Raw genomic sequence first — 25,646 nt, 5'->3', positions numbered from 1 at the left:
TCCCTTAAGCGGGACACGAATTCTCTGAATTAGCTTGTTGTTATTTAGTTGTATTGACCTTTAAATTACATGCAACAGAGTATTTACTAAATCTGTTTAACACATGATGTAAATCTCTGGGCTTTCATAAATAAGATCTAAATCATCTGCATAAAATAGTAAGAAAAGACTCATGTCCTGTAAGTCTAAGCTATGTCTCGTATAGAATTGGTTTCTTAGTCATTAACACACAATGAAAACAGCAGAGGAGATACAGGTTTCCCTTGCATTTAACCTACCACCCTTTAAGGCAGTGTCTAAAAAACCATTAAACTTTTCACATTTTACTTGTTATACAGAGATTTAAATATTATAAACATCTTTTATTTGTATGCCTAAATTTGATATTTCCCCATAGTTTCAAAAACATTTTTTGTAATTTTTTTAAAATTATTTTAAATTGGTTGTTCCATATATTCTTAATCAATGTTGGGCAAATGCATTCTTTTCTATGGTTTTTTCCTTGTAAATGTAACTAATATTAATATCACATCGTTTAAATTTATCCTATTTCTTTGTTTTCAGCAGGAATGTTTGTACACCTGTTGGAAAAACGTTCTATTTTTCAACTAATATTTTAAGATGTTCAGAGATAAACTGCACATTTTCCCGATATTCATCGTGATATATGTTCCTGCATCATTTTTCATTACGTACGTAAACATTTTCTAGTCCTTTTCCACTTTGGGGTTATTTGAATAAACCTATATTAAAAGTCCAAGAGAGTATTTAAATTGTATATTTATTTGGACAGAATGTAGAGATGTCTATATCTTTTTAATCTCAGGACTCTTTCAACCAAATTCGTTGAAATAAATTGTTACAGCAAGTTTTAAACAGAGAGTATGTAGACGAACAACAACTTTCGATCAAAAAAACTCTCCTAAAATTAGCATCATTTATTATTCGACAATAGGTATGGTATTGCCGTAGGTAATGGCCACGTTGTACCAGGATTTCCATATATTAGGTAAGCTTTGAAGCTACAATGGTTATTTCAATTGTAAAGTAATCTTACTATTCTAGGAATGTTTCAATATCATTCATTAGTTTCATTATATTGATGTTCGTCCCCAAGGATAATATATAGCATGTGTATTCATTCTCAATCTTACTAGTACCGTTCCTATATAAGATCAGAATCTAAAGATAACACTTAGAACTTTTTCTTCATCATCTCAAGTGACACTGGTACCAAGGAACCCGAAAGCTGTGTATTTGGACAACTCTTAAACATAGGAGCAGTCATTGGTAATTATAGGTTAAGTACTACGGGTTTGATATTAAAACGATGCCTGAGTTTCTCATTGACAATAACTATGTAGATTTTGGTGACCAAGTCTTCCATCAATCTGTTGGAATTTCCATGCGTTCTAATTTTGCTCCGTTATTAGAAGAGCTGTTTTTGTATTCAAATGAAGCAGAAATTATTCAAAAAAATTTACATGAAATTAAGAAGTCTCTTGCTGTGGCCTTTAATTTCGACATTAAGATATATCGTCGACATTTTATCAATTTACAATATTCAGTTCACTCCTACGTTGATTTGACCTATCCCATTGAACTCGAAATAAAAGACAACACAGAGTCTGTTTCATATTTGTATGTTTTACTACAGAATGACATTGATGGCGAACTGACGACTAAACTTTATGATAAAAGTGATGACTTCAACATTCCTATCGTTATGTAGATATATACCAATATCAGCTGCATATGGAGCTTATGTCTCTCAGTTGATTCGATACACAAGAGCATGTTCTATTTACGAACAATTTCTAAATCGAGGCAGTTTACTCCTCCATGGCACTTGATCCCATCTCTGTTGTCAGAAGCCCTTGTTGATTCTGCTTATAATTTGTATTGTATTGTGTAAATGGACTTTTGAGTTTGATCACTTTTCGTTATCTTACGCTTATTGACTGGGATTATTGGACAAATATTCAATGAGGCTCGTTTTCTTTGCAATAAAGAGTTCTCCTAAGGTATTTTTGATATTTTTTTGAATTATTTGTTCATGTTGTTAGATTATGGTTGATTTTATTTAATACTTCCAGCTTTGGTTGTATTTTATATACGTTATCAGCAAATAGCGACTTACCAAAGTGATTGCCCAGTCAGAAGAATAACAAAATGTAATAAAGCCGCATTGATACTGGGGTGGATTGCAGCGTTTGGAATTAGTCTTGTTGGAAACTTTCAGGTCCTGTAATATGATAAACTATTTAATATATATGATTTGTAAATTGCATTTTATAGCATAAAAGTGAAATATCCTATTTTGATATGTACTACATTTCTGTTCACTAAACCTAATAACCTTGAAATGGTATTTAGATTCTATTATTTTGAAAAATCATCATATTTTTTTTTCTATTGGATGGAAGATACTAGTATAAGTCAGAGTAGAAGTTATATATTTATTTATTTTAAATCATTTATGAATTTATTTATTTACTTATTAAAGGAGACGAACGTTTTGGTTGTGCATTTGATTGGTGCGTTTCTAGCCTTTTTCATAGGCTGGGTATACTGCTGTCTACAAACCTATCTTTCTTACAAGCTACCAGAGATACCAGGTTCCTCCAGAAATCTAAGATCAGCAAGATTCATTATCTGCGTTTTAACTTTCATCTTTATGATAGTCAGTATCCTTTGTGAATGATGATCGCAAAAGTTTTGCATGTCATTCCGAAAAAATAAGTTTACATCATACCCCTAGCTATCAGACTATTGATTAATCAGGAAACTTTAATTTTATTGCAACGATACAACTTTACGGCAGCCCATTTAGGACCTATCAAAAAATATTTTTGAATTCGATAATTCAAATTTGTTATAACGAATTTTATTCGTTATAACAATTTCTTTGAATTCGTTATAACGAATTTAATGTTTTATAACAATTTTGTTGTATTCGTTATAACGAATTCAAAAATTTGTTATAACAAATTAAATTTGTTTAAACGAATTCTAAAATTTGCTATAACAAATTATATTTGTTTTAAACAAATTCTTAAATTTGTTATAAGGAATTAAATTCGTTTAATCAAATTCAACAATAGGGGTCTGTAGAAAAAATATATATGAATTCGACATAACGATTTGTCGAATTCGTTTTAACGAATTAAATTCGTTATAACAAATTAAAGAATTGGTTTAAACAAATTGAATTCGTTATAACGAATTAAATCTGTTATAACAAATTTTGAATTCGTTATAACAATTTCAACAAATTTGTTATAACACATTTAATTCGTTATAACGAATTCAAAGAAATTGTTATAACGAATTAAATTGGTTAAAGCAAATTCAATAATTCGTTATATCGAATTCAAAAATAATTTTGATAGGTCCTAAATGGGCCTCCGTACAAGTTGCTGCTATTGGACAGAAATAATTGGAAAATTGCAGTTTGTTTGCTACATGTATAAATACGGTAGTTCATTACTTTTAGATTTTTGGTGTACCTTACATTTTGAGAAACCAGATCAAATTCGATAAATATATCTAATTTTTTCATAAAAAAAACATTAACCCAATCAATACATATTTACGGAAGCCCATTTAGGACCTATTAAAAATATTTTTGAATTCGATAGAACGAATTGTTGAATTTGTTATAACAAATTTAATTCGTTATAACAGTTTATTTGAATTCGTTATAACGAATTTAATCTGTTATAACAAATTTGTTGAATTCATTATAACGAATTCAAAAATTGGTTATAACGAATTAAATTCATTTAAACAAATTCTAAAATTTGTTATAACAAATTAAATTCGTTTAAACGAATTCTAAAATTTTTTTACAACGAATTAAATTCGTTTAATCAAATTCAACAATCAGGGCCTGTAGAAAAATATATATGAATTCGATATAACGATTTGTCGAATTCGTTCTAACAAATTTAATTCGTTATAACAAATTAAAGAATTCATTTTTACGAATTTAATTCGTTATAACAAGTTTTAGAATTCGTTATAACGAATTTAATTCGTTATAACAAATTTTTCAATTCGTTATAACGAATTCAACAAATTTGTTCTAACAGATGAAATTCGTTATAACGAATTCAAAGAAACTGTTATAACGAATTAAATTCGTTATAACAAATTTGACAATTCGTTATATCGAATTCAAAAATATTTTTTTATATGTCCTAAATGGGCTTCCGTACATATTGATTACATAAGATAAATTATATATATATATATATATATATATATATATATATATATATATATATATATATATATATATATATATATATATATATATATTGTACATTACATTTTAATTTTTCAGCTAATGTTTGAATGGCTAAAATTTCATGATCTGTAAAACTTTTTACCCTTGACAAATGTATAGTTTTAGTGGCAGGGAAGTTTGCAATGGAGGAAAATCCGCGGAAATCGGATAAAAAGATCCCTATAGGTCTGAGCCCGGGCGAAGCGGTAGGTCCCCCTTTTTGATTTATTAATTGCCAGAAAAAAATGATTTCTAAGAAAATATCAAGTGTCTTATTTTCGAACAAGATAGAATCTCTCGAGGCTTATGTATCAAACAAGGTTTACTTCCATTCCTGATGGATTTTACACCTATGGTGCAATGCCTTTTTTCTAAAGTACATATCATACTGTGACGAGTTTTTGCATTGTGGAAACATCTCTTTTTTGTCTGAATACATTAAAGTTCCTACAAAATAATATGGAAGTTATTAGCTAGTGGAAGTCCATTTTCGTAATAACTTAGGTTCCTCCTTACTAATCCCATCCCACCCTTAAAATTAAAATGAATAATAAAGTACATGTATAATTCTTTCTGTAGGGTTACCCAGCTTATCTGACATCAACTTTATCGGAGTGGATAATTGCGTTTTTAATTTGCATGTATGTGGCCACGTTTACTCCAGAATTTAAATATTTTGAAATGATTAAGCCTAAAATAACGTTCCGGCAGAAATGTGTTCTTTCTGGAATAGCACCAAGTCAGCAATCAAAGACAAACGAAGTAATGACGATAGAAAATGGTGGAGAAAGTGCCAAATATTAAACTGAATTATGTCTGTGATAAGCCTAAATGTGATATATAATGTAATATATTATTTTATGTGTTGGAATATGTTTTGTTGTCCATTAATGTTATCTTTGAATGACGTTATGAAAGTCTCATGCTTTCTCAGTATTTGATAATGCTCTAATTCAAGCAAAATTAAAACTAAATTTTGACCGTCTAATTGTTAGATTTACTTTGTAAAAACCAAATTCCTTTTCTTTCTTGAAACAGTAGCGCAGTTGAACATTCAGCATCATACGTCATTTATACCTCTACGTCAAACTCATTTCTGTGGTCTTTCTTGCCCTGCAAGATTCTATGCACTATATTGTGCTATGCTTTTGAGAATTTGGGGTCTCCCAATACAATAAATATTAGACTTCTGTGCCATATAAACGCTGCGTCTCAAACTGTAGTCAATTTTATTAGGAATAGCATTTGGACAAAATAATGTAGATTTTATTTACATGTTGTGCTTATAACAACATTAGTAAGGTAATTTTTATAGCAGGAAAAAATGCACATGGATGATGAAAAAAAAAAGTATTTTTTTAAAAAGTAGACATTTGATATGGTCTTGAGGATCACTGGTTTGGATTAGTCTTAGGAATATTAATGTTATACTGCATAATGATAGGTAATGTGTATACGCATTGATTTGAATGTAATTGTTCTAGTGCTATGCATTTTTCAATGGTCTTCCTTCATTTTGGATGACACAAAGTCTCATGATACAAAATTAACAAGTTAGCCATGAATGCACGTACAAATATATATATATTGTTGTTGATCGATTTACACTTAAAAAGTGGGAAAAACACTCTCAATATATATATATATATATATATATATATATATATATATATATATATATATATATATATATATATATATATATAAACTTTATATACACATGCATATGATATTGTTAACTCTGTATGGAAAGAAAATAATTGTGTGACATATCAATACTCTTAAAACCTCCATGTACACATTGAATGAAAATTATAGTGCTGGTTTTAAAACGAGCAACATTAAGTTCTCAACTGCAAAGTATCACAATTTTATTTGAGTTTTAATTTTATATCAAATAAGGGGCCAGATGAGGCCGTTACCATTCCATTCACCTTGAGTATGTGTTTTTTATTATGATCAGTAAAAGAAAACATCATTAAATCAATTGATTTTAGAGGCTCACATTTTTATGTTTCCATAAATGAATTTTTTTAATTAAAAAAACAGTAATGAGAACTTTATCTTTTATATCTTATTGGACGGGAAAAATGTCTTTTGGTGTATTCAGGAGCTATAATTCACACACACAGCATACTATGGAGACACAGCTATGTACACAAGGCACTGATAACAATTATATAGCTGTCAGCATGCATGTAAAGATTGGAATGGTGTCAGTTAAAAGGTAAACCTTTGTTTCTTTTTATTCTTACTGTGTGTGTGATGTACTTTGTATCCGGGTTTGTAGAAGTTCAATTTTTAGCTTTCTAACTGCCATTTTTCTAAAAAGTGAAACTTAATAATCACGAATTATCTACTGCTTGTAATTTTGCATTTTCAAATAGTTTCAAAACGATAAAAACGTAGTTATATATGTATATACTCCTACCTAATATTGACCCGTTGGACCATTAGAGATGATTCCAGAAAGAATATTGAAAAAATAAATGTGTTCAGTCTTCTATTGAAAAAAGTTTTATGATTACCATATAGGACAAGCATTATGAAAGTATTGCATTAGCAATACTAGTCCCCTACCGGCAAGTGTAAACTGGTTCCCGCTAAAAATAGAAAAGCCAAAATTTCGTCAAAAATCAATGTATCGGAACGAAATGCAAACTTCATCTATAACTAATCAAGGTAAAATCACATACCAAATATCAGCTCAATATCTGCAAGCGTTTAGAAAAAAAATTGTGGAAAACCCTGAAAAAATTGAAAAGGTCGTAATTCTGTCAAAAATCATTGAAGCAGAACGAAATGCAAACTTGATCTGTAACTCATCAAGATACACTCACATACCAAAAATCAGCTCAATATCTGCAAGCGTTTAGAAAAAAAGTGCGAAAAATCAAGTGGGACAGACTGACAGACAGAAAGATAGAAAGATAGACAGACAGACAGACTTACTGACAGACAGACAGACAGACGGACGGACAGACTCAGAGGAAACCTATAGTCCCCTCCGGTTTCACCGGTAGGGGACTAATGAGAAGCTAAATTGAAGTAAAGTTGATATTTTTTTCACAATATTTTTTTTTTCAGTGTTGCAAAACTTGAAGTATCGTGAATCGACTGTTAGGATTTTTGAGCACATTTGGTATAATTCTATCTTTATTTTACTTTTAAGTGGTTCTTGAAATCTAACAAAAACAATAGCGTTCTAAATTACAGTCTCTGTAGTATAAAAATGTTGGAGTGTCATTCTTCAAGTAAAGATTTTTTTTTTCATTAAAGGATTAATGTTTATTACACAGTTTTAAGACCTTTGGTTTGATCGAATAGACATCTATCTTATTATGTTTAAAAATATTTTTAACGGTTGTTATATGTTTTATTCTTATATAAATAAATGAATCCGGACGTATTTTATAGCGGTCTGTATTTCTTTCTTTACAACTGGTTATAAACTTCAAATTAAACATGTAACATTGTAAATACATATAGTGCTTAGTAGTTTTAAAAGTAGTAGTGCTAATTGTTTTTGCTTCTCTATTTCCTTTGTTTTTATGACTTCTTAACTTTTTTCTTTGTCCTGAGGAAGGGACAGGTCGTCCCGAAAATTTGACAATTATTATTGTTCGTGTCGTTGGTCATTTTTAGTGCTTTATATAAATTTCCATCCGTGACCTTGTATCTACTTAGTAGATCCGACACTTGGCATATACAGTGTTGTTGGTTTTTAGTGCTTTATATATATATATATATATATATATATATATATATATATATATATATATATATATATATATATATATATATATATATATATATATATATATATATATCATCAATAAATTTTTATTTGTTCATTATGCATGTTTTCATTAGCTATACCTGTAAACCCTCTGAAAGAGGAGCTGACGCTTAAACCATTATTCCAAGATGTTTAGAGATAATTTGCACATTTTCCCAGTATTCATCGTGATATACGTTCCTATCTCATTTTTCATTACGTGAGTAAACTGCAATAAAATATGATATGATTCAATTTTACAAAACAACTATACCCAGCTTCTCAATTTTAATTCCTTGCCTCATTTCAATTGCCACTCAGTTGACGTATTGCTTCTGTTTTCGTCCCTCGTCGAAAATGCGGTCGTAAATTTTCATCTTTTTCACTTGGCCTAATTATACCCATATACCATGGGTTAAGGGGAACAAAAATTCCAGGAGCAAAGAAGATTTTTGAATATTGCATTTCTTTTGATGGCTTTTGCCCCACTTCCTGGGCCCCAGGGGACCAGGGTAAAAAATTGGGAATGTTATGGTCCCTGCCCCAGGAACCTGATAATTGGGATCAAAACCATTAAAATCATTGCAATCTTCAAAACTATTCTATTTTGCTCTAGGACATCAGATGTCAAACTATCGTCATGATTATATTAAGCATTGAACCTTCTACCAACATTTTGAAATTCATGCCCCCAGGGTGTGAAGGGTTCTAATGTTATGACGGGGCTCAATTGATCTTATTATGAAAATGCATTATTTTTCTTTCTTTCTCCCCCTTAGATTTTGCAGACAGACGAAGTGCATGGTAATAATGATCAAGAGAGTCTCTTCAAAAAATGTCAATTTCATGATCTCTGGCTCCGGGGTTCTAGTATAGGTTGAGACTCTATTGTCACTGTGGTGAAAATGCTCTAATTCTTTAAAACTTCTCTCTCCTTCAGATTCTGCAGACAAACTAAGTGCATGGTTATAATGAGCAGGAATGCTTCTTCAAAAATTGTGAAATTCATTGCCCCAAGGTCAGGGGTTCCGGTTCCGGTGTTAGGGCGTGGCTCTACTGATCATATATTGAAAAATGCATTAATTCTTTTGAACTAAGTACATAATTATAATGAACAAGTGAGTTTTTATCAGATTTGTGAAACCCATAATCACTGGGTCGGGGGCTCTGGTGCTATGGCAGGTCTCCATCGATCATGTAGGGAATTTTTACTCTACATTGAGAGAAGTAATTCCCTTTGATTATTCACCTATGATAATAAATAACTCAGATGACCGTTAAGGCCCATGGGCCTCTTGTTGTGTCAAGTTACAGAATTATTTTCTTCCTTTTTATTGATTTATTTTGTATTATTTATTTAATTTTTCATTAATTTTTAAACAAAAAAAACCATTAAATAGCCTGTTAAATTGTTTTCATGTATTGAATAAAAAGAAAAATAGCCGATCTTTATAATAATTAAATGCATTATTATGTATTTATTTTCTGCGCTATACAATAGATATGGTATTGCTGTTGGAAATGGGGATGTTGCGCCAGGATTTCCTTATATCAGGTAGATATTTGATACGGAATATAACGAAATACAAATGAAAAAGATGAGTGTTATTTAGGCATTACTCTTGAGGGTCATTATTTAAATTACTTTACGAATTGTGTATTGATAATTGTTCTAAAACCATGCTATTGATACAGCTATAAAAATAGGGATAGTGTCAGTCCAAAAGAAAAAAAATCACATGCATCTGGAAAAAAAAAACAGGCCAGTGGGTCATAAGGTATGAGTAATATGATATTGCTCTATATTTTTAAAGAGCGTTCTTTGTCAAGGCTTGATTCAAAATTGTGACAGCATCTTTACTCTAGTGGTCATGACTTCACCAAATTTACACCGAATTTAATCTATTACATGGCGATGAATGTATATCATTATTGATATTATTATATTATTTGGTATATCAATATATAATATTGATGTTATTGTATATCAATATATAATATTGATATTATTATATTATCATGTATATCAATATTGATATTATATTATTATGGGCATTGCGCACAGTTGTTCTTTTCCAGACTTTAAAGAACTTCTCCATATATCACAACATCATATTCTGACTCCCTGTAAATGTGTTTTCACATATAAAGAACCTTTGTTTATGTGCAGAAAATTAATTGTAATGTTTGTCACGCTACTGTGGCCTCACCTTATCGTTTGCAATGAAGATTTGTGATTTATTCAATTTTGAATAAGTACTATATGAGGATGCTTACATATACTTGTGACTAACTGCGGCCCCGCTTATTCAATAGCAAGTTATTTAAAAATACCATTCAAACATTTGTTGTCTTGTATACTATAACATGAATTACCAAAGAAACAAAGTATTGAAAGAAATATTTTTTAATCATTTGATAAGCCAGGGATTCACAAGATAAAAGCAACCACATTTGTAATGTTACCAAATGATAGAAGTCGCCCTGGCGGAGCAGTGGTTAGAGCGATTGCTCTAGAGCTGCGGAGTAAAGAGTTGATCCTTACGTCGCGGGTTAGATCCACTGTGTTACGCGGAGACCGGTCCCTCGGATAAGACTGTATAAACTGAGATCGCGTATCGCAGTAGGCTATCGCAGTAGGCGCTGGCACGAAAAAAACTCCCCCACTGCTCAAAGCTACCGAGTATCTAAATTTGCAGCCATCCACATGTAAGTGGTGGCGTCTCAATATGAGTGAAAAATTATTGAAGGGATGTTAAAACAAACAAACAAACAAAACGAAATGATAAAGATCCTTGTGACAATTTTGAGAGAGATATTTTTATGTTGGCAATGGTTGATATGGCAACAATACCGAAAGGTGATTACTTATTTACTTTCTGTATGTTTTCATCTGTTTATATTATTTTACAGAGCACTTTTCTCTGAAAAGCAATTTTAGAGGCAAAAGAGCGGTCTAAATTTCCACGTTTCAAAAAGTTCAGAACATATTCTTAAAAATCCGTTGCTTTGATAAACATGTATTGAATAATTTTGAAAATATTCAGTTTCCTTAAATGCGTACACGTATACGTAAATTCCCAAAGCTGTCTTTATTCATAAATATAAAAATAACTACCCTGGCTTTCAGTTATGACCACCATACAATCTCTAACTGGATACAAGAAGATATCACATAAGGTTTGATATTGCTATAAAATTAGGAAAATTCAACATGTTCCGTCTTGGTAACCATAGAAACAATATCTTTTATTTTTTCATCAAACTCAATCTATATATATTATTTATCATTAATCGTGTAGATTAAAACAACTTTGAATGACTAAAATAGTATATATTTTGATGTGAAGGTGACTAAAAGCATAAAGTAGCAAGAAATAATTGCCTTTAATCCAATACTAAGTTACTCAAATGAAGCAATAACGTCCTTCTTTTCTATATTTTATTAACGAAATTACAACATGAATGATTACAACAATCAAGTTGTAATTTCGTTACAACATCAAGTTGTAATTTCAAATCAACTTGATGTTGACAAAACTTCTGAATTTCGTGTTCAACGATTTTAAATATTACTACAGTCAGGAATATATTGAGATAACGAACAGTATTCAAGCTCAAAAGTCCATTATACAATACAAAATAGGAGCAGAGCAAACACGGACCTCCAAACATCAGAGGTGGGATCAGGTGCCATGGAGGAGTGAGCATCCCCTGCCGACCGGTCACACCCGCCGTGTGCTCCTTGTCATGATCGGGAAATTACGGAGAAATCCGTCGACAATTCAGTGTGTAAATAATGGCCTAACAATTAGTATGAAAAACGTCAGTCAGCATTTGAGTCAATGATAAATTGTATTTGCCGACAAGGTCATTTATCGACCATAGAACTTACGAAATGATAACTTTAAACGAGACAGCTGATATTCTTGTTTCATCAACTTATTTGTCAATAATTTACCTCGTTTTAGAAATTGTACATACGTAGAGCATGCTCTTGCGTATCGAATCAACTGAGAGATATATACCCCATATGCAGGTGATGAAGGTATATTGCTGCATAAGTAAGGGAAGTTGACGATTGAAAAGTTAAAGTCATCACGTTTATCATAAAGCTTGGTTGTTAGATTACCATTAACGTCTTTTTCAAGTAAAATATCCAAATATGAAACAGATGTGTCAGACTCTGTGGTATCTTTTATCTCAAGTTCACCAGGATATATCGTATCGACATAAGAATGGAAATAGCTATTATTAATTGACAATACGTCGTCGATATATCTAAATGTCGAGTTGAACGCCACAGCAAGTGTTTTCTTCTCTTCACGTACAAGATTTTGGAAAAATTCTGCTTCATATGAATACAAAAAAATAATAACGGGGCGCAATTGGTACCCATAGAAATTCCAATAGATTGTTGGAAGACCTGGTCTCCAAAAACCACATAGATATTGTCAATCAGAAACTCAAGCATTTTTTTAATGTCAACTTCAGAGTACTTGTGTGTACAATCAGAATGTTTTTTAACGAAATAATTTTGCAAATGACCAATGACAAGGTAAGTATATTTACGAGTTCCATTTTTATTGAAAAAGCAGCTGTCAATGATATCAAAAAGCCTGGACTTTAATTTTCGTGGGGAATGGTTGTGTATAAAGTTGAAAAGTCGTAAGTTTTTAAGCTGTTGATTTCGGTAAAGTCTTGTGATTTTAAATTTTCCAAAAGTTCCTTGAAATTTTTAAGTATCCACATCTGATTTACACCACTTCTCGAATATATTGTTGCACAGTACTCTTGAAGTTTCTCCTTCACCACTGTTAATATCTTAGTGAAGAGTAAAGATAGAGGCTTGGTTGAACATTGGTTGAACATTTACTGGAACCCGCTATGTATCTTTGTTTGTAAGGATTTTTATGAAGTTTCGGAATCCAATATAAATATAGTGCAACAAAACTTTTTTTTTTTATAATTATCAATGAACTTCTCTTTCTCTTTGCCAAAACTAAATTGCAGAACATATTTGATACTATTTGTCGTAGTTGAAGTGTCATTATGTCTATCAACAAATTACAGACATTTTTGGACCTTTTACAGTCAATTCGTAGAGTAATTTTTATCGCTTAACATATACTTTAAATATATATTACATAAATACTTACATTTTAAAGTCAGAAAATATGAAAAATTTCCCGTAACTGATAAAAAATATCAAAACAACTACTCTACAAACTTTGAAGGAGCTTTTGTGTGTTATGATTTTTAAAACATTGTGTTTAATAAACAAAAACATATGGAAGTCAGGCGTGCAAAAAAAAAAAGGTTAAGTAGCGTCACGTCAAAATCTAGGGGTTATTTTGATAAGAAAACATATATCAAAATTCTCTTTTGGCTTAGATTTGAAAAATTGACTAAATGGACAAAAGAGTAATTTGTGGGGAATTTATTGTATCATATTTCTTTCATATTAAAACTTTTCAAACCATAATAGAGACAATTAATGTAAAATTGCAATCAAAAAATCAATTTTTTTTTCACATGCACAAAAGAAGAAATTTCATCAAGGTTTAGATCTTTCATTACCGTAAAACATGCTTATAGCGATGTTCAAGAAACGTAGTTCGTAGATCAGTTCATTTTACGATACATTTCAGAAACTAAGGGAACGGAAATTAATTCGTTAAAAGGGTGAGATCTTTCTATGCGTGTTCGTTATAAGCGTGTTTTACTGTCTGTTCCTGACATAGGTCTGAAGGATAAAAAAAATACAATTTCTTCTGATTATGTTTATTAGAAATTCTTTTAGGATGTATTATCATGTGTCTACTAGATATATCCCAGTGAATTTGAAATAAAAGACACCACATCTGCTTCATTTTCATTGAAATTTTACTAGAAAAAGACATTAAATGTAACTTAACAATAAAACTTATGAAAAAAGTGATGATATTCAACTTTTCGAGCGTCAACTTCCCTTACTTATGTAGCAATATATCCTCATCACCTGCATATGGGGTTTATGTCTCTCAGCTGATTCGATACGCAAGACCATGCTCTATGTACGATCAATTTTTAAAACAAAGCAAGCTATTAACCAACAAGTTGATGAAACAAGGATATCAACAGTCTTGTTTGAAGGGATCATTTCGCAAGTTCTATGGTCGATACAAGACCTTATTAGGAAAAACAATTCATCATTAGGTCAAATGCTGACTGAAGTTTTTAATACTGATTGTTGATTATTTACAAACTGAACTGTTGACGGATTTTTCCAAATACCCGATCATGACAAGGAGCACACGGCGGGTGTACGTGGCCTGTCGACAGAGAATTCTTACCCCTCCATGGCACCTGATCCTGCCTCTGATGTTTTTGGAGGTCCTTTTTTGCTCTGTTCCCGATTTGTATTGTTTACGTATTGTTATCTCCATATTTCATGTAGTAATTTTTTTCAAATGAAGTTCTTCTACACCGTTATAAAAATTCTGAAACTTTTTATGCATTTACCTATTCTATTGTCACTTCAGAAAGAGGGTGTTACAGAAACTCGTGATTATTCCCTAAATCGAGAAGGACAGTTAAATACCCACGACGCATGAAGAGTTTTCTCTAAATATAGATAATGCTATGTAGTTGACTTTATTTATACGACGGGTATGTCCAGCTTGTTATATCAAAACATTTCACATTTTACGTTTATTTCATGCATAGTTTTTTTCCTAACATAGACTGGCCACCTGTAAGTAAACTTTTCTTCACATCTATGGTCAATGTCGCCATATTGCACGAAAAAAGTTAGAACGATAAAAAGCACAATCAATGACAAGTGCACCTCGCACATCATTTTGAAAGATGTACTATAGACAGCTTGCGTTAATATTTTTCAATATATAAAATGTGTCCAATAATCACGCTGTTGATGCAATATCCAAGAAATTGCATTGAGTCATTTCAATTTAGTTGTTTCAAGTCAAATCTGAGCCACTAATTAACACAACAATAATAAAACGAAATGCGTATGAAGAAATTAAATTATTTAAAATGATAATACTTTATTTTTTAAGATATCGCCACTAAATAATAACATTAAATAATAAATATATGTCTTATTAGTTTTAGATCACAATATGAAGGAAAACAATTTAATTCTGCATGCATATAAAATATCATCCATTAATTTTTTGACAGTCTCTCCCTCTCTTTTTCTCTCTTAAGAGAGGTGTTACATTGTACTTCCATCATATAAGGAAAAAAATGTTTATATATATATATATATATATATATATATATATATATATATATATATATATATATATATATATATACCATCCATTCCAGGATTCGAACCCATTCTCAGGTAAAAGAATCTTTGCATAGAGTCCACACGCTTTACCGCTAGACCAGCTCCGACACTGAATTAACATTTCCTATTTTATGTGCAACATTTTGCATTTCGGATGGATAATAATTTTTATTCGATTTTTGTGATTTTCAAAAATATGCCTCTTTGAAACAAAAATCGGAAATGGCAGTTTTGAAGAAAAATCCTGTCTCTTTATGCTTATATGAAATTCATTCTGTTTCAAGGAGGCAGTTTTTCAGAACAATGGGGATTCCCTATGTGAAAAACAGAAAACTTGACTTATTTTGCTATGTGACTAATTTACACTTCATTTAATGGCAAATTGGAAGTCGATATGCAGTTTCTAAATATTGTTCTACATTGTGCTGTATATACCGTTGTATCTGAAAAAAATTAAGACCGTTTTCTGTTATACTTTAAATTTTTCTTTTAAACTGCTACAACTTTAGGGAAAATAACAAAGAACTGCAACACCCTCTTTTAAGTAGAATGTATATACAGTATATTCTTATAATTGAAAAAAAAATGAATACATTGTATATGCATTTTTAAGTTAATTTGTATGAATGCAAGTTGAAAATGTCATTTTGAATGACTTAATTTTTATTTTCAGTGACACAGGCAGCTTGCCTCCTGAAAGCTGTGTATTTGGACAACTCTTAAACATAGGAGCAGTCATCGGTAATAGAATTCAAAACAAACTACGGTATATTGGTGGAGTTTGGAAATTACGGGAAAACATGAATTAAATTAAATTTGCCATTATTCCTGAATTTTGAACTCTAAAAAATGATTCTGTTCAATACAATTTCTTTTCAGTCTCAGCTGTATTCTATATACGATATAAGCAGGTAGAAACTTATCAGCGTGATTGTCCAGTGAGGAGCATAACAAACGTTAATAGAGTAGCACTGGCATTGGGCTTGATGGCTGCATTTGGAATAAGTCTGGTTGGAAACTTTCAGGTAAACTATGGAAAACTTGGAGAAAACATGTACTCTCAATTTCCCGTGCCTCTCTTACAATTAAACCGGTCACGGTAGGGCGTTCGCTTCGTGATCGGGAGCCCAGGTTCGATTCTTTTTTGCCGCGCCGCGTCAAACATAGGTAGTGACTGTTCCTTCGCCAATTGCAAGCGCCCGGCATTAGAATTGAAAGTCACGGGTTTTTCGGATGAGACCTTAAAAACCGAGGTCCCATGTCAGGGTAGGCGTTGGCACGATATAGAACCCTCACTACTCAAAGGCCCTGAGTGCCGAGTATAGGTCCAAATTTGAAGCCCTTCATCGGCATACGGTGACGTCTCTTTATGAGTGAAAAATTCTCGAATGGCACGTTATACAACGTACAATTAATCAATCTATTTCTCTTACAATTAAACTCTCCTCCACTTAAGATATTTATGTCGCATAATTTTGTTTTTAATTTTAGGATGAGAATGTTGTCGTTGTACATTTGATTGGTGCCTTCCTAGCCTTTGTGATTGGAGCTTTTTACTGTTGTCTTCAAACTTATCTTTCTTTCAAACTACCTGATATCCCAGGATCCTCCAGAAAACTAATTTTAGCCAGATTAATAATTTGTGTTTTAGATTTTAGTTTTATGATAACTAGTATCCTTTGTTCATAGGAAAAAACACTAAGCACTATATAAGCCATACGAAGACTCGTACGCATTATAATTCTCTCTGTTGCTCCCTTCGGAAAAAAAACTCAATGTCATAATTGTTTTCTTGACAATAATTCAGTTTTGATAGCATCAAGGTTAGCAAATGAAGACAAACCAAAAGATCTGAAGCCTCGATGCTGGACATCAGATAAACCGGTACGTAAACCATTCCATACTTTCGAAATAAAGTATATATCGGAGGATCTCCGAGTCCATGAGATTGTCAGTTGCAATGTGCACTTTACACTCATACGTTCTCAGCTTTTTGCTGTAGTGTAGGTCCACTTCATGCTTACAATTAATTACCAAACATATTATAATACATCGTTTACGGTTATTTGGTTTTTCAGTTGTGTTAATCTGCATATATTTCATCTCATTATTATTAAAACATCACTTCCTAAAGGAGTTTGGGTGTATTGTTGTTATTATAGTTCAAAAACCTGGTTCCCAGAATCCTTTTTTTATTTTATGCAATTATTCTATACAATAATTAATTTATACATGTTCAAGGAGGAAATTCTTCAAAATCATGTCAATTATGAATATTTTTAATTATTCCAACAACCAAATTTGAATTACCATACCTATACTCGATTCCTTAACTTCATAAAAATCCTTATAAACAAAAAAATACAGCGCGTTCTAGTAAATGTTCTACCAAGCCTCTTTCTTTACTCTTCACTAAAATATTTACAGCAGTGAAGGAAAAGCTTCAGTATTACTGTACAACAATATATTCGAGAAGTGGTGTATATCAGATGTGGATACTTAAAAACTCCAAAGAACTTCAAGAAAAATTGAAATCACAGAATTTGAACAAAATCAATAACACCAAAACATACGGCTTTTCAACACTTTATACAACCATTCCGCATGATTATTAAAGTCCTGGCTTATTGACATCATAGACAGCTGTTTTTCAATAAATACAGAAGTTGTAAAATTACTTACCTTGTCCTTGGTCATTTGCAAATTATATTTGTGAAAACAAATTCTGATTGTACTGACAAGTACTTCGAAATTGATTTTAAAAAGATGCTTGATTTCTGATTGACAATATTTATGCAGTTTTTGGAGATCAAGTCTTCGAACAATCTGTCGGAATACCAACGGGTACTAATTGCGCTCCGTTATTAGCAGATCTATTTCTATATTCATATGAAGCAGAATTTTTTTTCAAAAACTTCTACATGAAAAGAAGTCTCCTGCTGTGGATATATCAACAACGTTTTATCAATTAACTATATTCATTTTCATGCTTAAGTTCATTTTAAATATCCTTTTGAGCTCGAAAAAAGAAATACCACAGTCTAACACATCTGTTTAATATTTGGAAATTTTACTAGAATAGGACATTAAATGTAACCTTACAACAAAACTTCATGATAAACACGATGATCAACTTTTCTATCGTAAATTTCCTTATTTATATGGAGATAACGAATAGTATTCAAGCTCAAAAGTCCATTAAACAATACAAAATAGGAGCAGAGCAAACATGGACCTCCAAACATCAGAGGTGGGATCAGGTGCCATGGAGGAGTGAGCATCCCCTGCCGACCGGTCACACCCGCCGTGTGCTCCTTGTCATGATCGGGAAATAACGGAAAAATCCGTCGACAATTCAGTGTGTAAATAATGGCCTAACAATTAGTATGAAAAACGTCAGTCAGCATTTATCACCTGCAAATGCAGTTTGTTTCCCAGTTGATTCGATACGCAAGAGCATGCTCCACGTACGAACAATATCTCAATTAAACAAGGTTATTTATTAACAAACAAGTTGATGAAACAAGAATAGCAACAGTCTCGTTAAAAGTCAACATTTCGCAATGCTATGGTCGATACAATGACCTTGTCAATAAATACAATCTATCATTAAGTTGAATGTTGACTGGCGTTTTGAAGTTTTCCATACTAATTGTTAGGCCATTATTTTCGCACTAAATTCTCGTCGGATTTTTCCATTTTCCCATTCATGACAAGGAGCACACGACGGGTGTGACCGGTCGACAGGGGATGCTTACTCCTCCATGACACATGATCCCACCTCTGATGTTTTTAGAGGTCGTGCATGCTCTGCTCCCGATTTGTATTGTTTCAATGGACTTATGAGCTTTATAACTGTGCGTTATCTTCATATTTCATCAATTTACAATAGTCTCATTCATACGTTGATTCGATACATTTTTTTGAACTGGAAACAAAAAAACACCACAGAGTCTGACACTTCTGTATCATATTTGGAACTGCTAGCATAACGAAGTACTAGTATTTATCTTTTTTCTTTTTTTTTTTTTGTTTGCAGGGTTATGCTGCTCATCTGACATCAACAATATCAGAGTGGATCATTGCGTTTTTAACTTGTTTGTATGTGGCCACGTTTACTCCCGAGTTTAAACATTTTGAACTGATCAAACCTAAGATAATTTTCCGAGAAATTACAAGAAATGGCGTGGTTCCTGAATTAGAATCAAACAAGGAACCCAAAGCAGTGACTATGAGAGCTGATGAAGCAAGTGTAAAATATTGAAGATACAAAACATGATAAGCCTAACTGTGATAAAAATTTTCGTATAAAAACATACAAATGTTTGTCAATCCCAAAGTTATTCTGTAATTGCAATGTCTATTCTGAAAAGTCTACCATTATTGTTTGATTTTTAACTATAAATGTCTAAGAACCTTATTCTTCAATGAGATCACAACAGTTTCCAATATCCTGAGATTAAACTCATTATCTGGAATATACATTAATCATTATTCGAGTACAAATTTGTTATTCCTGTTTGTTGTACTACTTGTCTCTCATAAAATCATGTTCCAGCTCAAATTCAAGTCTTTCAGTTAGTCTTAAATGGATTACGATTTTACAAAGTATATTGCGCTCTGTCCCAAAAGTGTGTCATAATCATGACCTAAGGTTGTATCTCAATGTTAGAATCAATGGCCAATGGAATAGTGAACTTTGCTCTGGCTGTTACTATGCAAACCTTGATTTGAACACATTCAAATTTGAGTATACAATTTATTCCTTGTGATCTAAAGGGCGCCATGACCATTACTCACAGTCAATTACGAAAATCATTGTCATAAAGAGGTGATTGAAGTCTGAGGAAGGGGAAACATTTTTTGTCATTAAGCAATGTATAGTTGTTTCTTCTTTTTGAACATCTGTGTTTACAATATAGAGTAGATACATATTCAATACTTACTTCCTGATTATTTATATGATAGGAAGACACTATAAATTGGTATGTGGTGTACAGTGCACATCTGATATCTTCTATAGCAGAGTGGATTGGATTGCGTTTTAGCACACAAATAAGTGATATATATTTAATCCAGAATTGAGATGTTTTAAAGTCTAAACCAAACATAATTAATGAGCAAAATAGCTTAAAATCACCGTGGTTCCTGGTAAAATGGAACCGGTTCAGGAAACGTAAACGCTGACAACAAAGAGGATCAGAGATATATAAAACAGGGAATTAGTTATCTTCTGTAGATACTTTTATCTAATAAAGAATTAACACCTTGTGTGTTTGAGAAAGCGGTTAGTTTTCCTATTATGAATGTAGCTTGATTTAAACTCATACCTTAAAAGTCAAGTCAAGGACATTAGGCAGTGATTTCTAATGCAATGGAGGGTGGAGTTATATATCTGGAACCTGTACCTGAAATGAATTCAAAGAAAATGGAAGCACAAGGAGTGCAAAATTACTATAGATACAAATCTAAAAAAATCAAATTCAATTTGTGAACTAAAAAAAATTTAGAGCAAAGTTCTAATCATTAAAAGGTTTGATATTATGATAAGCAAAACTTTTCTGTGGAAAAATTCTCTCGGCAAAAAAATTCTATGGTAAAAAAAAATAATAAAGATTCCTTAGGATTTGAACCCAAGCGATGAAAATCTGTCAGTCAGTTCTTAAGATACATGATTCTGTGTATCATTTTTTGTAGATCAATATCAATATACATGTACATAATGCTTTTATCTTTTTTTTTTCAATTTTGACCAACGCTGTTGCCATGGTTACTAAAAATATATATTTATGTTTAATTATTGTAAACCAACTATTATTCGCGTCATCTTTTATATATATTCGCGAATCTTCAGTTTGAAATCAATCCGCGACAATTAATTTTCGCGACTGAGGAAAATTCTCTACCCATACAAAGCAAAATAATTGATATTCGAAAGTTAAAATAGGTCGCATAACTTGCGAATATTTCTCGCACGCGAATAAAAGTTGGTTTACAGTATTTCAAAACAGTACTTCTTCAGTTTTTCGTCCGGTTTCAAAACCTGGCATACAAGTAAACTACACTTTATACAACATTCTTTGTATCAGTGAAATTCCTTCAAAACGCTTCTCCTCTACCAGTTTTGGTCCGACTTCAATGAAACCAGTATTGTCATAGATATTAAAAAAAGAATATGAGAAAAATTTTTCTTATACAGATTTAATTTTATTGCAACAAAGTTTGGTAGCAATTTAGAAAATATCAAGTCTAGATATAATTCTGTAAATGTAAAGCTATTAAAAAATTCAGGTCCAAGTGCTACCTTTCTCTGTCTTTATAAGTGCAAACCAGAAGCGTTACAATGATAAGAGAAAACTAGATACTCGTTGCGAGCAACGAGAGGTCTTCCGTCCGAATAACCATCCTTAACTGTGATATTCTTTGCACGTAAAATTACATTTATATCTGCTCGTTGTAAAGACACCTAAAAGATTTTTTATTTATAAAAAAAAAATAAATAAATAAAAAGAGCACAGAATTCACAAAGAGAAAAACAAAGTTCAACATCATTGATAAAGATGAAAACGTAAATTTAAGCAAAAAATTCAGATATAGTCAGGATTAAACCAAGATCGGCTGCCCGAAAAGAGCTAGGTTCACTTTATGCATAAAATAGCCCTGTAGATATACCAATTTATTACATTTTCAACAGTGAAATACTGTGATTTATTTATTGAATAAAAATGATATTCTCTCACAGTGTGAAAGGATACCAAAATGATATTCTCTCACAGTGTGAAAGGATATCAAAGTAAGTAAAAAATAATTTTTGGCCTGTCATAAGACAGAGATAATAACTGAGCATCATGATAGAGCTAAAACTGCAAATTTCTTCCCAAATATGTTGCTAAAAGCCATGCTATGCAAAGTTTTCAATCTCAGAACTGATAAGCTGTGACGTCTCAACCGCTCAACTATGACGTCAAGCCTATATGACACTGTGTTAAGAAAAGACAGAGCGTAGGGAAAATCAAAAAATGTAATAAACAGAAAATTCAATGTTTTGTAGATGAATATGGAATTTATTTCACTCGTGAGACAGGATATTTTGATATTTTTCACTCGTGCGAAAATATCAAAAAATCCTGTCCCACTCGTGAAATAAATTCCGTATTCATCGACAAAACATTGAATATCCTCTATTTATTGACTAACACTTTATGTTCCATTTTAAACAACAAGATAAAGTAGAGACTTAGTGTTTTCATTTCCTATTGAAAATTGTTTCCTTATAGCCAAGGTCTTGGAAAACAGGTCTCCTGAAATTTCAATGTTCTTGAATTTTAATGAAAATAAGTATATTTGAGTACTTTCACAGAAGAGAAATAATATGAGCACATCCTCTGATCTAAAAAAATAAAACAGGTTTTGTAATCATCAGAAATAGTTCTATCATTTTATAGTTGCGTATTTAAGATCAGAGGTTACGCTCTATATTAAATATCGAAAAATCGCTTTAAAAATTGGCTGTTTTGTAGAATTTTTCACGATATGAGGAAAATGACGCATTACATGGCGTCATAATGCATTGGCTAGCCAGAAAATTACGTCATTTTTGATAGATACGCAGTCATCAAAGGTCTAAATGATATTTAATGCATTAACTAAAACCAAGCAGTTTCAGTTTTTCTGAAATTCACAGGGCCAAAAAAGGCCCTAAGTGAACCTTGTTGTTTAATATTGAAACCACTACACTAGCGCAATGTACCAGCCATCACCGATGTTTACCTTGCACTCATTCCCTGAAGTAACAAGTGTCAGGCAGGTTAATCTTTTTTTCTTATAGTGTGGAATTATAGGATGAAAAATAGCCAGCTAAATTTTGTGCAAGTACATATGTACTAGTAGATTTACATCGGATTTGTTACTTGAGTTTTAACAATAACTGATAGCAGAGAAAATAATCTGTCACTGAAAAAAACTATAAAAAAAACTATTGTGTTTACTTCCTTTATTCTTTATGCATTCAACTTTCTATTCTATGCAATTCCAAATTCAGACATGTCCGTGTAATCTTTTTCTGTACTTCTACACTACTGCTTCAGACCATTTGTGAAAGGCGGGTCAAGATAATTATTTCGCGCCAAATGTCACGAGTAAATCTTCGCGCCTTTTCTTTGGAATGTGTCTTCAATTGAATAAGTGTACGCGATAGCTTCAATGAAATTTTTAAAAAGATATGTTGCTATAGCCTGATTTTCTAGCCTAAGAATGTATATTTATCACACTGTACATATAACATACCGTATACGGACAAGTAACATAAATGCAGCGCTAAGTTTTCTTACACATTTTATATTCCTCTTTACCCCCAAAGTGGATTATTCCAATTAGTAACACATTAATGAAAAGACTGGAATGTTTCGCAACAAAACACGTCTCGCCATATGACGCTCAAGGAATCTGATACCTATTATGTTCAGTAACTTGCATCTAAAAAGGAATATTGCCCTACTAAAATCAAAGAAAAATATCATTGAAGTTTATTTCTCTCTCATTTGAAATTGCTATATGTTATTCGATCAACATGAGAAAGTAACAAATTCTACTTTCAAAATACAATTCGGCAACTCTCCAATTTATGATACAATTGCATAGGTATCTAGCTACATATACATCTGTACCAACATGTTTTCCTCATTTTGTCATATCACAATTGCATCTATGCACATTAATTAGTGCAAAATTCAACTGCAAACTCTTAATGAGGGAGTAAAAAGACACGCTGATATTGTGCCGTCAAACACCGCTGCTCTGACGTCGAACGACATAGCGCCCCCCCCCCCCCCCTTAAAGATAAAATCTTATATTTGAGCCCCAAAAAGTGAGAAAAAATTCGGACATTCTCGGACATTCTTTGGAATGAATCCAGATCGCCCACATGAAAATTCAACATGCTAACCATTACGCTATCAAACATTATCGCTTAAAATTGAAAAATGATAAATATTTAGAGTATGGGTTAATCAATTTTCAAACAAACTACATATTTAGCATTCTTGTAAGACTCTTTATTTAGCCTTTCAACATCATAAAAAAATAATGAAAAACAAAAAAGTTCAAAAAATTACCCTTTTTAAATCACTTCCTGTGACGACAGGAAGTGAGGACGACACACGAAATGTTTCCATCACACATCTACAAACCAAATTCTATCTTACCTGAAAGTTTCAGACTCCTACCTTTAACAGTTTCTGAAAACATTCACGGACTAGATTTTTAGTGGAAAAAGTGAGAAATCGTAACAATTCCCGACCGGAAGTAACTTTTTCCGAACTTTTTCAATATTTCAAAATGGCATGAGATAACACATCATTCCTGAAAATTTGGCTGAAAATGAATGAGTAGTTTTTGAGATATCGCGATTTGAAAAGGTCAAAAAAATAAAAATGAAAAATAATAATAACTAGATGGTTCTCGTTGCGAGCAACGAGTGGGTCTTCCGTCCGATTTTGGATGAGATTAATCAAGATCTTGACTGAGATATTTGTCTATAAAAGTGAAAGGATGATTGTTTTAAACGTTATTCAGATCATCTTTTGTTCAATATTGCTTATCAAAATATTTCTCCTTTTCGAGATATAAAGTGTCAAAGATTTAGCATTCTGGCCCCTTATGGTCCCTTATTACGTAACATATGATCAAAACTTTACAATATATAGCTGCAAAATATTAATATGAACATTTTTGCTTCAGTAATTTATAGCAAAATATTGATCATTAAAAAGTTATAGATAAAAGACTTTTGGCCCTTCTGAGCCCCTAATTTGAGGGGTCAGCCCCTTTCTCTTGATATCAAATAAAAGGTCTTGTGATTTTGAAGACTTTTTGTTCAACAACTATTCAGAAATTTCCTTTCGTTTAAGAGATATATAGAATAACAATATTTAGGGGCCAGCCCTCCAAGTCCTTAATGGGGATGTCTTGCAAAAATTAAAAGGGTGTATATTGTTAAGAACATTATTCTGACCATCTTTTGTTCAATATTGCTTATCAAAATATTTCTCCTTTTCGAGATACAAAGTGTCAAAGATTTAGCATTCTGGCCCCTTATGGCCCCTTATTACGTAACATATGATCCAAATTTTATAATATATAGTTGCAGAATGTTAAGATGAACATTTTTGCTTCAGTAATTTATAACAAAATATTGATCATTAAAAAGTTATAGATAAAAGACTTTTGGCCCTTCTGAGCCCCTAATTTGAGGGGTCAGCCCCTTTTTCTTGATATTA

The 25,646-nt window shown here is 31.8% G+C and overlaps 1 protein-coding gene across 1 annotated transcript; it reads left to right on the top strand.

Annotated features, from left to right (window-relative positions):
* The first annotated feature begins 572 nt into the window (after positions 1-572).
* Positions 573-19,810, top strand: LOC133191561 (uncharacterized). Its single transcript, XM_061327309.1, has 13 exons — positions 573-692; positions 956-1,009; positions 1,223-1,290; positions 2,097-2,242; positions 2,507-2,687; positions 4,412-4,497; positions 4,871-5,081; positions 8,849-8,873; positions 16,043-16,110; positions 16,249-16,394; positions 16,861-17,041; positions 17,177-17,253; positions 19,409-19,810. Exons 1-13 carry the CDS (start codon positions 622-624, stop codon positions 19,631-19,633), a joined length of 1,539 nt encoding a protein of 512 aa, XP_061183293.1. The 5' UTR covers positions 573-621; the 3' UTR covers positions 19,634-19,810.
* Positions 19,811-25,646: the final 5,836 nt, after the last annotated feature.

This window comes from Saccostrea echinata, unplaced genomic scaffold (genome assembly GCF_033153115.1).
Source record: "Saccostrea echinata isolate AGI-Se365-2 ecotype Australia unplaced genomic scaffold, CSIRO_AGI_Sech_v1 ptg000023l, whole genome shotgun sequence".
Lineage (NCBI taxonomy): Eukaryota > Metazoa > Mollusca > Bivalvia > Ostreida > Ostreidae > Saccostrea > Saccostrea echinata.
Note: the sequence above shows the minus strand (reverse complement) of the source record. Positions and strands in the feature narration are given on the sequence as shown.

Coding starts and splice junctions, on each gene's coding strand:
- LOC133191561 (XM_061327309.1), top strand. CDS start 622: ATGTTCAGAGATAAACTGCACATTTTCCCGATATTCATCGTGATATAT. Junction 1,010..1,222: donor CCAGGATTTCCATATATTAG/GTAAGCTTTGAA, acceptor CATCATCTCAAG/TGACACTGGTACCAAGGAAC. Junction 16,395..16,860: donor GTCTGGTTGGAAACTTTCAG/GTAAACTATGGA, acceptor TTTTAATTTTAG/GATGAGAATGTTGTCGTTGT.